The sequence below is a fragment of the Haliotis rufescens genome, unplaced genomic scaffold (assembly GCF_023055435.1).
Source record: "Haliotis rufescens isolate VD_foot unplaced genomic scaffold, xgHalRufe1.0.p SCAF_7, whole genome shotgun sequence".
Lineage (NCBI taxonomy): Eukaryota > Metazoa > Mollusca > Gastropoda > Lepetellida > Haliotidae > Haliotis > Haliotis rufescens.
Window position 1 is genome coordinate 14,726,241 of NW_025964361.1, and position 18,212 is coordinate 14,744,452.

Here is an 18,212-nt window from a genome sequence, read left to right on the forward strand (position 1 = left end):
TTCACTATCATGCATCAATATCTGCTTACCTAATCGACTTGATCCACGAATTTGGCAATAAACACAAATGTCAATTGTCAAAATGTCACCACTTAAGAGTTCTGTTTGGATTCTTGCACTTCTCTCGTCCCCTTGATCCAGCACTCTTCAGTCTTCCTCCAAATCGTCCCCCGTCTATCTCGGTGTGGTCGGGGCTGTGCAACCGTTTGCACCGTTCCTTCCTGTTTAGAACAGGTAATTCGCTCGCGCTACCTCTCCGCGTTGCTATCTGACTAGTGTACACACTGTACACAGTTACCTTACTTGTGCAACCGCTGCACAAGTCCCCTTTACTTGCGCAACCGCTGCGCAACGTGATCTTGTTTGTGCAACCGCCGCACAACGTTACCCGACAATGCTTTTTGGCAGTAATTGCTACGCCTCGTCACTTTACTTGTGCGACCGCCGCACAGTTTTACTTTTACTTGCGCAACCGCTGCGCGATGTTACTTTGCTTGTGCACCCGCTGCACAACGCTACCTGACAATGCTTTTTGGCGATCGTCAGGGAAGATCGTACCCCGCATCAAACCACCACGTATCCAAGGTACTTTTCGCCCCTTAATTACAGGTGTTAATTGGTGTTAATTAACCGGAGGGTAACAGTCGTTACCTCCTCACCTGTACTACGGTAATCCCCTCGTTCTTGGTGCTGACAGACTGGGATGTTACGAGAGGTACAAGGTCAGTACCCGAGGGCCTTGGATGAATTACCGTAGTTCTCCCAATGAGCACAAAGAGTTTCTTTCGTTGATGACTGTTTATTCAATCACTAATGATTGATCAACAATTTCTGGTCACGATGGTTTAAGGACTTTAGCCGCAAAGCTTCAGTCCTGGCCGAAATACTGGAGGTGTAAACTGGTGTTTTTCAGAGTAAGGTCGAGATCGTGGTGCTCAATTGGGATCCTCCAGTCTCCCCGAACCTTGGGTCTCCCCGTCCTTTTTACCCCCAGCTTACGTCAAGGTTTTACCCATTTTTTCCTATTTCATTGGTCAAACACCTTTCCCCCCTTACCTTAGGTCGTTCTTCCCCACTCTTCTCTAATAACCAGGACCTTATTCGGACTTGCTATCATGTAACTTCTTACCCCTTGGAATTCGGACTATTTTCCCCCCCTCAGACCATATATGTCCAAAGTCCCTGACGTTCCCGTACCTCCCAACTCTATTTTTCCTTTTTATCTATTTCTCATCTGTTAATTATATTTCGTTCATGTATAACCCTCGACCTACTGCCCTCGTCCCTGGATCCTCGTGGCCCGGCATGCTCCCGTAGTCTTCAAGTAACCAGAGCTGCCTGTTTTATACATTTACCTATTCCCGACTTACCGACCCCAACTCTCCCTCTTGATCTTTTATAGAATCAGAATGTATCTTAATGCTTATTAATTACTTTAATTACTTGTTAATTATCTAAATGTATATTACACTTTTATGCCTATAATAATGCCTATAATATTTGGACCTGGCTTTCTGGTGTGATGTAACACCCCATAATCTCCTGTAGAAAAGAGCACGAAGCACGAATAAAGATCACGAGATGAAACTGATGTATACATCTGGACATATATTTGCGTAGAACTACTACTACTACTACTACTACTACTACTACTACTACTACTACTACTACTACTACTACTACTACTACTACGTTAATTCATCAGTATATGTGTATTTTGCGCAAAAGGATATTGTAGGATCGACGCTGACATGAACATAATCTATTCACCAGTGCTGTAATATTTAATTCATTTGTTTTTTGATACATATCGATAGGAACATGGAGAGTCTGTCTGAAGAAATATAAACCTGCATGGGATCTTTTGGATAGTTGTACTTAGACTAACGCTTAGTCTCTGAAAATATATTATTTTGGTTACAACGAGAAACTATATTTGAATTTAAAAGGAGCCCAAGTGAGATGGAAATTTCAGCCTGAACCTGTTGAATATCTAGGCTTGCATTGCAGTAAGTCCTGCGCGGAAGGGAAAATAATATGGTTCAGGGACTGTGAGACAAACTACTTCACGGTCTGTATCGCCGTCGTGATCTTTAGAGATACGAAATTAGAGCCATCTGAAACAGCGCCTCGACACCTGTTTGCACCCATCAGATACCAGTCACTACTGTCACTACTTCTCTCTCCAAACGAACAAAAATACGAAAAATGTCTGTAGTGTATATATTCAATCCTTCTAATTTACTATTTAGATACATAATTTAACTCTAAAGTAATTATATGTATGTCGTGTTCAAAAATTACTATAGGTATCTGTGATGATTGTACTGTCTTGTCGCTATTGTGTAGTTTTTGTGGAGTTATTATGAATATCAAATACATATCTTGAAATATGGACTTCTAATAAGTCAATATGCAGTCCATCCCATTTAATTGGCGTGTGTGGATATATTATCCATTTACTTATACACAGTTATTATGGACATATACAGAATTTCATTGTACCTTATTATTAAAAAGAATACCCGTGAAGATCCCATTTAGAATAGGCCTTCAACAACCCATGCTTGTACGAAGGCGACAAACGTAATCAGGTGGTCAGACTCGCTGACTTGGTTGATGCATGTCATCGTACCCCAACTGCGTAGATCGGTACTCTTGATGTCAATAACTGGATTGTCTGGATTATTTACAAACCGCCGTCATGTAGCTGATATGTTGTTGAGTGCGGCGTTTAACAACAAACAATTAAACAAAAACTATTATGGAACACCTTCCAACAATGTGAAATTAAACTTTTATTTTCTATATATTTAGTTTAATTTATAAAATAATTTGATTCATAATTTAATCATTGCGTTGCTTTCTTGTCTGTTATTCAATGCACATGTTCAAACCCCTAAGCTTTTAATATTTGATTTTTCACAAAAAGTTACGTTAATGAGTTACCTCGATCTTTCGTTACCTACTCACATGAACAGATTAAAATAATTTGTTTGTACTATCATATTTCAATTCATTTAATTCATAATACTAAATTAATAGTTCATTTATCACAGTATAGGTCATATTTGTTTATATCACTATCTGATGTGAAGGTTTTATTGCAGAAAATTATAATGAATTCAAAACATTGAAAGATACACAATTTGCCATTATTTGAAATATTTCTCAACTTTTAAACTATACAAATTATAATAAAACGATTAGAATTCCTGTAACGGACAGTATTTAAGAACGAAATATTTGTCACTTGGTCCCATTTTGTCATATATGCCCTTCAGTAGTATTATTGTATATCTCCAGATATTTTCTCATTTTTGGGGGATAATTAAAAAAGCAACATAGAAAATATATATTTTACCATGACGAAAGAATACAGAGTATACTATAACTCGCAATTGTTCAAAAAGAGATTTCAAATCACAATAACATATCTGATATAAACAGAGTTGGTGATGCTTTAATCTCTACATTGTACCCTTGTTCGTGAGCCCTTGTTCTAATCAGCCACAGACCATATACCTATATATGGTCTCTGATTCAGCAAACAGCCCAAACCCGAAACTCCACAATATATCCGATTACACTGGTCCAGGCTGGCCCCAGCTGGATTCTCCCAAACGTCAGTTCTCCATGCGATCCTAACACCCTTGTACGTCTCCCAGACCATAGAGAATAAATTCAAAAGTAATCCAGCTCAAGTCTAGAACGATTTGGCAAGCCAAGATTGCCTCAATTCTATCCATGGAAGTAAACAATAATAAAATATATATAAATAATATTGTTCTTGACTCCTTTAGATTACAGTTTGTAGATACATATTGTAACTACGAAAATATTACTGACACTGGTACTGTCCCTGTTGAAGCTATTTATAGCTCGAATAAGAATTTTGAATTATCGTCCATTGTTCGATGTCAATACATCGATGACAAGTGAGGATATCATATAGTAATCGTTGATGCAGCGCTACACTATAATAAAACTTATAATCAAGTTGACTAGTATGTACATTACTACATGTACCTGATCATGCCCTTCATAATATCAAATACTAATATGTTATTGTGTGATGAATTTGACTGGATCATTGGTGACACGTGATATTAATATACCATCAATTTCTTTCCTGGTTGGTCTATCCATGTCTACAAAATAAAATCATAAAATTAAAAAGGAGGACAGAACAATTGTTAATTTCATGCTAGAGCTGTGGAAATCTAGACTTTCCCTATCATTGTAGCCTTGCTTTGGTCTCATTTTTCACTTTATTTTCTTGTGCCTACGTCACAGCTCATACCACACAATAACAAGACCAGTTTATCCCCCGCCGGAGCTCCTGGATTTTGGTTATATCATCTAACATGGCCACCTCTGCTCTTAAGTTAACAAGAACCTAATCAGTGAGGGGTCCTTTATCATCCCTATTTGACTGCTTATAAAAATCTGATATCTCTTCTCACAGCTCGTTAATATATATTTTTGCTGTTGAATATTCGAAACAGAGTGATTGAGTTGGTACTAAACATGTATACGGTTCTTTTTTAAATGACTGCAGCGCTCCATTATGAAAGCAAATTGTTTTAACGCCGGTCTCAGCAGTATTCCAGCGGTCTGTTGTATATGGAATAAATGCAAATTTAATCTTGAATCTTGAAAGTTGTAACTTTTCCTCAAATCAGTATCACATGCAGTATACAGTATATCAACTGCAATACACTGTATACAACATGCAGTATACAGTGTGTCGAGAGCTCCCTGCTGGGCTGGAGCACACATTTCCTACCACTCTTCTTTCGACAAACTGGAAACACCTCATGGGGGTGTAACGAGGTCACAGGTCAGGCGTGCACTCGTTAGTTGTCTAATCGGTCAAGAGTAAGATCTGCCGGACGATCACTGCACTTGAGGGATGTGGATTGATGATTAGGTACAGCGTGGTTGGAACTTGGAGTTGAACAATAAGCAGTTATAGAGAAAGGCTCACAATAAAACGTTATGGACTCGCGAACGGACTTGTGTTTTCAATTCAAGACGCATATGTATCAGGTTGAACTTCTACGACAGATATAACTTGGTTACCACTCCCTAACCGTAACATGAACTGAACTTTACGTCTTTTATACACATTTGTGATGGGGCGACAATGCGACAACGAGACATATTTTGACATTGAAAATGTCGCGTTACGGCATTGTCGCCCTTTTGTAAAATATAGAAAAAGATTATTTAAAGAGCGACAATGCGACAACGCGACAATGCGACAAATGGCCAAAATGTCGCATTGTCGAATTGGTTAATTTTGACACGTTTTTCTTGTTTTGTAAGGGCGTCAGTGCGACAATACGACAACGCGACAATGTCCCTTCCAAGATTCCATAGTGATCCGTGAAAATAAAACTGAGTTATGAAATAGAAGTCTAACATGCCAATTAAAAGATGAAGTGTAAATATGCGCTATAGCAGCTTCTGATTTCATAGCTCTTCAAGAAGGTTTATCAGCAATGGGATGGGTGATCATCTGCATGCTGAGTCTATACGCTGTGATTAACAATAATGCTCTGAGTCAATACATTTTGTCAAATGTACGACATGTATTACCTGTAGGAACATATTGTTTATACTCGTCCATGTTTTTGACGGACAATATAATTTACATGCTCTGTAATAGTGAGGACGGGCATCATTGTGTGTTTCCGTGCTTTGTTCAGGTGAACAATTGACTTGTCCTTGCACGTGTTTGTGACGGGTACCACCTGTGTGGCAGGATACGCAGACCCTTTCGCAAACACCCGTTGGATGGCCTGAACCACTACGGATTTTTATCCAACATCAGTCTAATACACCGTGATATAACTGAAATACTGTTCAAAGTGGTGTTTAATGCGATCACCGTAGTGTGTTACTGCAACCGTCCAAATTTTGTGTAGTGATATTATGTAAAATGTACAATAAAGCATATTCAATTATCCAATTGATTTGATTAGAATATACTTGCGTCGGTGTATTTTGTTAACGCCAAAAACCGCATTTGTTAAAACACATATAATAACAGATCATATACTCGCATGGTGCCTTGACTTACTATTAGCTTTAATAGGCCATTCCGGAATAAAATAGTTCCCCCAAAAGCGAGGAACATCTGTTTTAGTTTTTTTTACAAGAAATGTATTCCAAAAAACATCCTCATTAGATGAGAAGGTCTGTTAAGAACTACCTCAGTAAGTAAAACACAACGACAGAGCGTCGTAATACATTTACTTCAAGTACAAGACGTCAAAATGGAAGACACGATAAACGTGACGGGAGATATTTCCGAAGTTGTTAATTAACCTGTGGCGATTTCAAGACTTTGTCATCACTGATCAATTGGCCGATCATTGAAAGGTGATTGTAAAGATCTCTCAAATAGATACTGAGGTAAATTCATAGATTTCTGTGGATTGTCACAACGATAGTTTGGATTTGGGGTTGTTTTTTTCTCTAGGATGGGTTGTAGCGAGGGTATCCTTGAACGGGCATGAAACCAAACTCTATGTCTTATCCCAGAGTATGCTAAGACGTTACGTTCAAAATTAAAGGCTCAAAATGATGAGAAACAACGCTTCTGTATGAATTCGTACTCGGGAATTCCCAGGGTTTTCCCTAGGAATGTGGAAGTAGTCAGTGTTTACGTCATTTCAAGCATACAGTCACGTGAAAAACGTCCCGCGACCCACCTCTCGTCCAATGGAAAAGCCGTATATCGTGTAAACTTCACATTAAAAAAATAGTTATTGTTATAACCAAATGAAACACAACCCATTATCCGATAGAGGTAAATGTGCATAGCTGAGAGATATGTTATCTCAATAAACTTGGTAACATGGTTTGGTTTGACTTCTTGGCGCGTGTCTGAATTCCATTAACATGTTTCATATACTAAAACTGACTAATCAGCAAATCTCGCTGCACTGCGCGCGACAGATACTAGAGCAAGGCATGCCAGAAATAGTCTTGGGCATCACGTGCGTCGGGGGCCGTTAACAGTTGTACAAGGCGGAGCAATAAGCATAGTTTTTCCGTCCATTTTACGCTTTAAAAGCACTTTCTAGACGCTAACCAATTAATCAATTTTAATGAATTTTTAGTCGTTTTTCCGTCCAATGACCATATAACGTAACGGAAAAAACGACGTTTTCGTGTTTGCAGTATAAGGCGCCGCAATGTTCTGTCTCTTGGACACGCCAGAAACCTATGGTCTTGTTTCGAATCCCGGTTCTAATTATGTTACTAGGTTTGTCAGCACCATACCTGTAAACGTCTGAGACCTGCATTCATCACGTCGAGCTTTACTCAAACATCCAGCGGATATGCCGTGATATAACTGAAATACTGCTCACTCACTCACTCACTCACTCACTCACTCACTCACTCACTCAGTACAAGCAGACATACGTGCGTGCACGTCTCTACATAAGTGCAATAGCCGTGGACGCGACGTTAAACGCCATTTCATCTCACCTGTACTGCTTTACAACTCCGGGAACAATGATAACACAAACAAAATACAAGCTCAATATATATGATTTCCTGAACGTTGGTGACAATAGTGATGTAACCTTCAAGGTTTATATCAGCTCACTTCATGTAAGGTTTTGTGGAAAAAACAGTTCACTATAAAGATCATTACTTATTTTTGACACAGGGACAGGTAATAGGCGAACACCAAAACTTGTAAAACACATGTGGGATATTGATAAACCTGTGCCTGGTGCATGCGGCGAGGGAATGAATGAGTCAACCGATCTATGTAATTGTTTATCTATCACCACTTCCAATGTTTAAGTGACACAAATTTGGTGCAATGCGGAAAGGACAAGAAATGTTGAGGGCCCTTTTGGCTCAAAAGAACATACTTTTCGTCACTGAAATCTGTCTGTACATAATAAAATATTCATATTAAATGAATGTATACTTTTTAAAAAATAGGGGATCATGAAATATAAATATTGATACCAAGTATTAGGACAAAGATACTTTGTCTGTAAAACAACACCAAAACACAGCCGACAGTTTGCTCATGCCGCGCGTAGAAGCGCCAAACACGTGCCTGGGGTGTCATTCCTGATTTTGTCATTTTCAATGAAGGACGGTAATCTCTGTGGACCATTATTTCTGTCAACCGTATGGATTCTGCTTATCATAGAATTGTGATTTGCTTGATTTCCTTCATTGTTTGTGTAGAAACTAGATCTAGAGATGCGGCGTCTACGGGCTATTGGCATGCTGGCACAAAGTCAGCGTGTAGTGGCAAATTTATTTAATGTCTGTGGATAGCACACTATAGAACATACAACACAACCACATGATGACGATCTAGCCCGTTCAGTACACCCCAGGTCAACTAGAAGAGTTCAGGATCGACTGATCCGAAGCTAGGCTCTGCGAAATTGAGCTCAAACGGTGAATCAATGCAAACTTTCATCTGGCTAGTGGAGTACGAGCTACATACATACTACTCTCAATGCTCGACGGCCACGTGCTGTGCCGCCCCTTACAACTCGTCATTTTGCCAACAGGCACCAATGGTGAACACGACGTCGAAACGTTCGCTGTTAACGTGTGATATTTCCAGATAAGTCCCAATTCACTTTGACCTCGTTGACAGATGTGGTCCAGTCTGACCAACTCGTCAAGCCAATGTCAACCTGAGACCTCATAACAGATGTGGAGGTGGATTGGTCATGGTGTAGGGTGGCATCACTATGACAGACCGAACTATATTGTAACCGTTGACAATGATTTCGGGATAACATACTGACTCGTGTGGGTCGACGTTTTGTCTTTCATCGTCAATGCTCACCGTTAGCAGGACAACACCCATAGAATGCCATGGCCAGCAATGTGCCTCGACCTTTCCCCAACTGAACACGTCTAGGATATTATCAAAGATTAACGTACGCGTTAACACCATAAGCCGCCGACGCTGCAAGAGTGAGTGAGTGACTGAGTGAGTTTGGGTTAACAACGCTTTTAACAGTATTCCAGTTATATCGCGGCGTGTCAAATTAATGTGGGAGGAAAGCCCGAAGTGATGCAGGTCTCAGACGTTTACCACTTCGGTGAAACCCACGAGCACGGTCATGGTGCTGACAAACCTAGAAACATAATCGGGGCGAACCGAGATTCGAACCCACAATAATAGGTTTCTGACGTGCCCAAGGGACGCAACTCTGCACAGCGAATCGCGGCGCCGTAGACGACTGGGCCACCTGTACCCCTGAACGCTGCAAGAGGAGTGGGAAAGACTCACTCAAATCGCAACGAGCGACTCATACGCAGTATGCCTCGTCGAGTAGTGGATGTTTGACAAATCGTGGCGGCATTACACACTGCTGATCCCAAAAACGTCGACCTACTACCTTACCCTTATCGTACTACAAGATCGTTGGCGGTCATATCATCCACTGTCATACTTCACTACCAGTTTCCATGCGTTCCCAATGCATTAATTATTATCTTGCCACTATTACTAGAGACTATCTCTTGCAAGTTTGGAAATGTTAAGCTATTTTCGAGTATCCCTATGTGTGTTTGTTTGTTTGTGTATGTATGTGTGCATGTATGCATATACACTCTTCAAAAACAGAAACGCACAGGTAGAATGTTAGTAAATTTATTGTACCTAATAAAGTCGATATATTTAATTTGATGTCATAGATACAAATATGACATTGTGGAACTCGATAGTCACATGCTGTTGTTGTACAAAGGCATTGAAAACTGCTCATTGTCATGTCACATAAGGACACAACGTTGCGCTGAACTCAGTATCTCGTGTGGCCGCCCCGGGCAGCAATCACGGCTCTGCATCTCCTCGGCACTGACTGGATAAGTGTACGAATTCTTCCTGCAGAATTGTGTGCCATTCTGCTTGTAACGCGATGACCAGTTGTGACAGTGTCTGCGGCGTGTTCCGACGTTAACGTACACGTCGTTCGAATTCATCCCAGAGGTGTTCGATTGGGTTGAGATCTGGAGATCTCGATGGCCAGGCCAACGCGCTGATGTTGGCATTATGAAGGTAGTCTACCGTGACACCAGATGTGTGCAGTGAAGCGTTGTCCTAATGAAACAGCTCCCTCTGGCGGTGAATGATTGGAAGAAGGTGAGGTTGAAGATTTTGATTCATGTAGCGATTTGCCGTCAAATTTCCGTGAAGCACAACCAAGTCAGATCTCGTGATGTAGGATATGGCCCCCACACCATGACACTACCGCTACCGAAATTGTCGAATTCACGTACACAATGTGGGGCAAAACGCTCATTTCGACGACGATAAACGCGTTGTCTTTCATGTCGCCGCCGATAAAGAAACCGCTAAACCACAATAGTGTCCAGTTTCTCAAATTCCAAGGCTGTAAGGTATGGCACCAACGCTTTAGATGGATCTGTTGCAAAACAGGGACGATAACTGGTCTTCTGGTTCGGATTTCAACCTCGCGAAGATGGTTCCTGACAGTCTGGTCCGATATCCTCCTCAAACCAGGGATGCGTCCTGCAGTCTCCGTAGCTGTGGCTTTGGGATGACGTAGGATGAATGACAAAATATTGGCTTTTGCTTGCCTTTTTATAGCCGCTACCACGAATTACGAATGCCATAACTTGCACGTGCATTTTGCTTTACTGTTTTCCTCCATTTCCTTTTTGAACCAGTGTGAAATCAATGCCGTTTAAGACATTGCAAGTTGACAATGGCTTTGTTTTGACGCACCGTTTGTCGAATATCAGACTACTAACATTTTCCAATAAGATATATCCATTTTATATACCGGAATTTTGGGGTAGTCAGGTTCAATGAACTACATATTACCTGTTCGTTTCGTTTTTTGAAGAGTGTATATATATGTTCATATATATGGTTATATGGATGAGTATTATTTTCCTAGTGTCTTCACATATGCATATACTCTTAAAAAAAAGAAACGCAAAGCCAGATTTGTGTGAGGGAGGAAAATACATTATACGATGAGCCGTACAAAGTATTGAGCCAAAATGTTGTGGAGAGAACACTTGGTGATTGTAGTACTAGTCATCTCAGTTATCGGTACATAGGAAAAGTCCAAGGTGAAGGTCAGCTACCATCAACAACGCGTATGTCCCCCGTTTGAATCGATAGCGGCCTGACATCTCCTGCCCATGGAAGAGACGAGTATGCGAATCACATCCTGAAGAATGGTTGCCCACTCGGCCTGCAACGCAAAAGCCAACTGCTGAAACGTCTGGTAGCCGTCTATCCAATTCATCTCACAGGTCCTTTATCGGGTTAAAATCAGGGGATCTGGGGGATCCAGTGCTGAACCGTGCTGTATGCGATCGTGCGTTGTCCTGTTAGAATACACCGTTGCCGGTGGCTGCAATTTGGAGTACGTGTGGTAGGATAATTTCGTTGATGTATCGTTGAGCCGTAAGATTTCCCTGGATATGAACCAAATCTGTCCTGCCATGATGAGAGATACCCATCCACATCATAACGCTACCCCCACCAAACCTGCCCACTTTTACGCAGTTTCCGGCGTAACGTTCTCCCCGACGTCTGTAGACACGTGCTTTTCCATACTCTCGACGTAGGAGAAATCTTGATTCGTCGCTAAAGCAGACATCTCTCCATCGCATTTGTTGTTAACGCCACCAATGCAGTCGGTGTTGACGAAGTTGTGGACTCAATACGACGCGTTGAACAGGCGTCCTGCTCGTAGACCTGCTGCTCTTAAACGGTTTCGTACGGTCTGGTCGGACATTCTCCGTCGTCCGGGTATTGGGGATGCGGTTGAGGTGGCTGTGTTCGTCCTTTCACGTAGGTGGATCAGTCGGATGTAGCGATCGTGGGCGGGGATGGTTACTCTTGGTCGTCCCGACCTTGGCCGATAACGTGTTGACATGTGCACATGATGTTGAAACCGATCCCCGAGCCTTGTGATGGTGCTGGGAGCTGATCTTGATTCCCCTGCCTGCAAGCGGCCTATGACTTTGTTTCTTTGCACTTCTGTTAATCTTGGCATGTTGTTGAACTGCCACTGTTCGATTGACGCAGATGCCAGGCCATATAAACCCCTGCACTTTAATACCGTTCATTGTGCTGCTGCACGTTCAGTGCGTGCAGCTTCATGATCATGGCCCTTTTGTTAATTCACTAGGTGCGTTTTTTTCCGAATCGTGCGTGTTTCCCGAGTAATGGTTTTGCATGTCCTTCTTATGATCATTTTGAACCGGGAAATTTGTCACTGACACCATAACACAATGAACCTTTTCATTTTACACCTCTTGGTCCGCTAATTTTGCTTTTATGGCCAAACATATCCGTTTTGCGTTCTTTTTTAGAAGAGTACATTCACACATTTTGAACCCTACCGACATTCTGCCATGTAACTATATTTTCAAACACTTAATTTATTTATTCTTCATGTCCCATCTTGGTTGCCTCTCACGCATGTGATTTATAGATTTCAATTGTGTGTAAGTCTTAAAACCGGATTGTGTCACATTACGCATACATCTGATGTCGACAGTGTCTCCCTCGTGTAAGTCGATATGTTTGTGTCCAATTTCAGTAGTCGACCTGAAAGAGAGTACAGATGTAAGGATGAAGACTGGTCAAAGGATGATATAGTGTGTCCACGTGGTGAGTGCCACAATGTACTTGGAGCAGTAGGGTGCAGAGCAATGGGTAAAACATCTAGGTGTCTGTCCTATATTTAGGAAGCATATACTTATTACTGACACAACGTTTCTGAACAATTAGGAGGGATGTTTCGGTGTAGGTTCTAACACTTGCTTGATAACAGTGTCAGAACCTCCATCGAAACGTCGCTCCTAATTGTAATAAAGAAGTTGTTCATCCATATATCTTATCCATCTTAACACTGTGCAAAATGTGGGTACATGTAAAGTTTGAAAAATATAAATCTCTTTGACGTTATAAGTATAAAGTTGTGTTTATGACAATGCATTGTAGCAAGCGAACAGTGTTATGCTGGTATGACCTGAGGTTTTTCAAGGTATAGCGTGTGTCAGGTACACTTTGGCAACTAGATGTTACAAGTGGTTGTCATAGATCTGATATTCGACATGTTTTTCAGCTGTGTGCAACGGTAAATTCAACCCTGACGCGTGCAACGAGGACCATAAGGTGTTAATCCAGCATAACCGCGAACTTATATCCCTGTGCTTACTGGCAAATGTTTTCTTACCCATGTATAATTTCACTGACACTAAAACTAAACGATACATTTAATATATAAGTGAGGAAATGTCGCATCGTTGAATGGAATGAATTACAATCAGATTAACGAAAGATAGATATGAATTAGAATCCCTTTTTATGTAAAAGCAACGTTTCCATAAGGTATTGAATACAACCTATTCATGTATATGCCCTGGTAACTGTTCACAGAGACGTGTTCCTGGCGGAGTGAGAGCACCTGGTGTTATCCCGGTACCTGCACAGAGGAGTACACCAGTAACTGTGTCTGCTCCAGTGGTTTCACAGGAAGACTCTGCCAGACAAGTAAGATGATTACTTAGAAAGACGAATTTGGATTTGAGACGTCTTGGTTATTTTTCTTGCTGATGGAACATTATTTTGCAATAATGTGTGTACATTAAAACCAACCAACGCAAATGTTGCGTCTTTTTCTGTGTGCAGATTCGCTAAAATATGTTTTTCTGTATTATATTGCCGTGCATCTTATTGGAGTGATTTAAGAATTATTTTAACAAATACAATCATGTTTTAGCTATGTCAGAAAATCGGCAAATAAAAAACAATACCAAGTGACGTAAGTCCCAATGGGATTTTCAGGACGGATAATGTCACGACATCAGCAGCTCTCCGCGTTAATAAAGTTCACTAAACAATTATTAAACTTTGGTGTTTGAAACTATTGTTTTGTTGTGATCTATGCGTCTGTCAACATAAGGCCTGAAGTTGTATTTGTTGACATCATCATCTGATGATAGTGAGCGAATTTACCGTCATCAGCTGATGAATGTCATGTACAACGTCAATCCTTAAATGATATCTTTTGTGTTTCAGTGCCGCGTGTATGGCTACTATAAGATACCTAATAAACTGTGCAGGAAGTCCTTAATAATGTAGTGTTCATTTTTCATCACAGTGAAGTCACGGCCTTCAATATTGTACAACCACCTTAAACTGACGGCTGACAATGACATTGAAGCACCGGCAGACGTCAACAACGGTCCACCTCAAAATAGAACATGGTCAAACATTGCGTGCCCGTCTAGCGTTCACTACAAGTTTACTACTGTGCAAGAATCCGAAACTAACACTGCAAGTGATCCGACATCTAATCCTGTGCGCCAAAAGAATACCCCAAGGGTCCCGCCACCACACCCTTTCATTGAGCATTTCGAGGTGGGCATAGTCAATGCTTCGGCGAAGTTCAGACTTTTAAGAGAAACGAAGACTATTGAAGGTAATTATTTACTCATAGTTATGAGTGATGTTATGATACGTTGATCTTAAGAATAGGTATGACAATCACTGAAATGGATTATTTGCTTGGATTTAGAAAATCTGCCAATACTCTCTTGGTTATGAACAACAAACAATCTGAAAGAGTTTAAGCTCAGAAATGCTTCCCAACATGTGAAAATATAAATTCAACAACGTTTCATTTTTACTTCGAGGTGGAGTTAAGAAAATAGTCCTCACAACAGAATTTAAGTGTACGGGGCGACCATGTCCTTGTACCGGCATAGCTGCTGTGTGCCAAGACAACCCTGCAGACATCAGCCGCGATAGAGGTACAGTTACAGGTACAGTTATTTTTTTGTCCATAAACTATTGTATAATCTCTGTCAATCTCTGAATGTGTCCATTGTTTAACACATTTTTTAAGCATACATATATTAATCTAATGGTTATTGAAAATGATTCATATGTGTTTTCTGTGAAGCAAATAGGACCTTTATTTGTGAATGTTAAAGGAAAAGCGAAGGCTTCCGGGTGTGGTCGCCCAAGTAGAGACAACCCAGACACAGATGTGTACACGTGTGAAGGCAGCAAGTCAGGGGAGGAAGTATTCCCTTCACAACTGCCCTTCAAGCACCGCGATATGTATGTAACCTGATCATTAGGGATATCCGATACACATCAACACACTCTGGCGCTATTTTACAAAATGTAACTCTGTATTAGCGACACCAAGGATGTCGCAAGTTAAAAGAATTAATGAAATAATTTATCTTCGGTCGGTATTCTTGTGTGTATCTATGGTAAACATGGATAAAACAAGATCTATTCTTAGCCTATGGAGTACGGTTCCCCATTTCATGACACTCCCTTCACCAAATCTTTGCCGACCAGTCCTTGTTTATTAACTTAATGTTGAGCGCCAGGGTAACAACATTTGTCTTCTTTAAATGCCATTTGAATCGATTTTAATTGAAACGCCGACCATCCACACTTAGTGCAGACAACACCACGGATACGGTTGTAAATATTTCATACTTCCTTTTACAGTATTCAGTTTTCCTACTTAGCCAGTAATGGAGGGTATGTTGACGTACGGAATAACGAGACTGACACACTAGCGCGCCATTATTACAGTGGTGCCACACAGAACCACACCTTTAATGTCACCATAGACCTGATGGCTCCCTCTCATTGTACTGGTAGTACTGCCTGTGTTGGCAGCATGCTGACTGCTCCCAATGTTATTACAACTGTAAGTACAGAGACATACTAGCGATTTCGTTTAGATATATATTCTTATAATAGTAATCCATACGTGGAAACAATATGTTAAGATAACAATTATGTGTATGTAAAATATCTACACGTCCACATGTTCTTTTTTCCTGTAAAGTGCCACAAATGTTTGTATTGTCTTTAATAGCGCGGCTGTGGCTGACCTTGGATATTTGCATGATTCGTGTTCTTGGGAAACTGATAAGCAGTATTTATATGCAATTGATGGAAATTGTTGTGGGTGTCTTGGTATAGTTTATGACACCTTCGTTTTTCCAAATTATAAGGACATGAATTTTGAAAAGCGTGGTGAATCACAAAGCTTTTCAACCTTGCCAGTACAACACTACCACAGTTCGTGTCTTGATGTGTCTACATGTGTCTTATGGACAAAGAGCAGGTCTTGTTCTTATCCAAGGCAAATTAACAGCTTGTGTTTTCATGATGAAATCTTATGTCCTCAAGATGTCCCGGCTCTGCACCCTAAAGGCGCAACGTTCCCACATGATGCTCGTCCCCAGAGAACACGCGTTTGTGCTGACGTTATGAGTGCCTAGGACACATACGTGCTGCCTTGAGCCTCTTTGGGGGGAGCTAGACAAGCTCGTCAGGAATTATCGCTTGCCATTCAACAAAGTGACATGCGCATGCTTCCTTGTTCTGTCGGCAGGAGATGTCGTGCAGCAATGCAGGTCAATTACATGTTAGTCAACTCGTCACTGTATACAATTATTAAACGAATTTCTTCTTCCAGCCCACTGTGAACCTCCGCTGGAGTGGCTGGACAGATGCTGATTCAGGCATTGACTACTTTGTGAGGGACGTGTATGAACTCAATGCGGATTCTGATGTACTCACAGAAAGAACTGATGTAGTTAATAGTCGGACTTTCAACATCTCTACAGTTAGTATTTTGTCGCATGTTATAATAGTGAATTGTATCGATCAGTGACAATAGTCCTTGATCATGAAGCTAGCATGTGTATGTACGTTCGTGTGTTAGTGTCCGTATGTATACAGGTTGGAGATACATGTGGCACACATATATTGGGGTATGCATATATAAATGTGCTTCACATTATAAGTTTAATCTAATTAATACTGTTTGATTTAATCGTCCATAGATGACCGGACTTCATCTTCACACCTCATTGTAAAAACTTGGGAGTATAATGAATCGTCACCGTCAGCAATAAACGCACCCCGTATACACGAAAGCTGTCTGTAAATAATCGATTCAAGGGTGGATAGACCAGTGGTTGCCAGCACAAGTAACGGGTCCGCTTGTTAGACAAGTGAATGAGTTTCTTATTACCAAACACTTTACCACGGGGGCGGTGGGGTAGCCTAGTTATTAGTTATAAAAAGTGTGCGCTCGTCACTTCGAAAACCCGGGTTCGATTCTCCACATGGGTACAATGTCAACATTTCCGGTGACCCAGCCGTGATATTGCTGCAATATTGCTAAAAGCGGAGTTTAATCATACTCATTTACTCACTCTTTTCAATGGACCCCACCAGGCATTATAAGTTCCCATCTACCTTGTGATTACACATGCCCTACAAGAGAAAATAATCACGCATTGACATCTTATTACAAAGGATTACCGTTTGAGATATTCGTTGAAAGTAAGAGTGGGAATGCTAACCTTAATACGTTAAGTCGTGACCAAGGATCATTATGATCGTTAAAAGGTTGCTTGGTCAGAAAGGAAAATCAAGGGTTAAGTATGTTGTTGGGGGTAACATAGCAAGATACTCCTAATACAATTAACCCTAACGATCGAAGAGACATTGTGGTAACTATTCTACATTGCAACTTAAATATATGTTAATGTCCTTAAGCTTCATTAAGCTTTTGATTTGCATTCTAGAAGCTAGTGAGTAAACAAGAAAATACAACCTTATGCATACAAATTCTGGTTTATTGCATTTAGCGATGCTATGATGTTGATTTTTATCGAGGCAAGGGTTAACTGACTATAAAGTCCATTCTTTGCAGGGTGCAGTCAAAATGGCGTAACGAAATCCTCATCCGGTTCGTAAACAGATTTCGGTCGATTACAGGATTTGCGAAATTGTGTACCGTCAACTGAGCGTCAACATATGCATATATTTTCCAAATCTTTTCATTTTTTTATCAAGGCCCTCGCGTAATTTGATGAAAGTAAGACCCGAGTTATTACAATATGATCTTGATTATTGATTAGATCGTCTTCGCTGGGCGCCGCCATTTTGTGTGAAACAAATGCAACGGATATGAGAGGTGGAATCTGATTGGTCAATAGGAGGGACATAGAAGGGACATAACTCGTAGTAGCTACTAGTGGCGCTACCATCGAGCCCAGAAATTCCAGACTTGTTCGGCAATGGTGGAAACTGGACTTTTACAGTACTCCCTTGCCTCGGGAAGATGGGATCGGCATCGTGTAAGACAAAATAAACATACTCA

At 40.8% G+C, this 18,212-nt stretch overlaps 1 protein-coding gene across 1 annotated transcript in view; it reads left to right on the top strand.

Annotated features, from left to right (window-relative positions):
* LOC124141843 overlaps positions 1-18,212 on the top strand; it is a 73,088-nt gene that overhangs the window by 25,344 nt on the left and 29,532 nt on the right. The window contains exons 2-8 of the mRNA XM_046509995.2: positions 12,597-12,667; positions 13,439-13,552; positions 14,163-14,483; positions 14,698-14,826; positions 14,998-15,127; positions 15,533-15,737; positions 16,515-16,664. Of these exons, the coding sequence (XP_046365951.2) occupies positions 12,597-12,667; positions 13,439-13,552; positions 14,163-14,483; positions 14,698-14,826; positions 14,998-15,127; positions 15,533-15,737; positions 16,515-16,664 (1,120 nt within the window). The remainder of the gene's footprint in view (positions 1-12,596; positions 12,668-13,438; positions 13,553-14,162; positions 14,484-14,697; positions 14,827-14,997; positions 15,128-15,532; positions 15,738-16,514; positions 16,665-18,212) is intronic.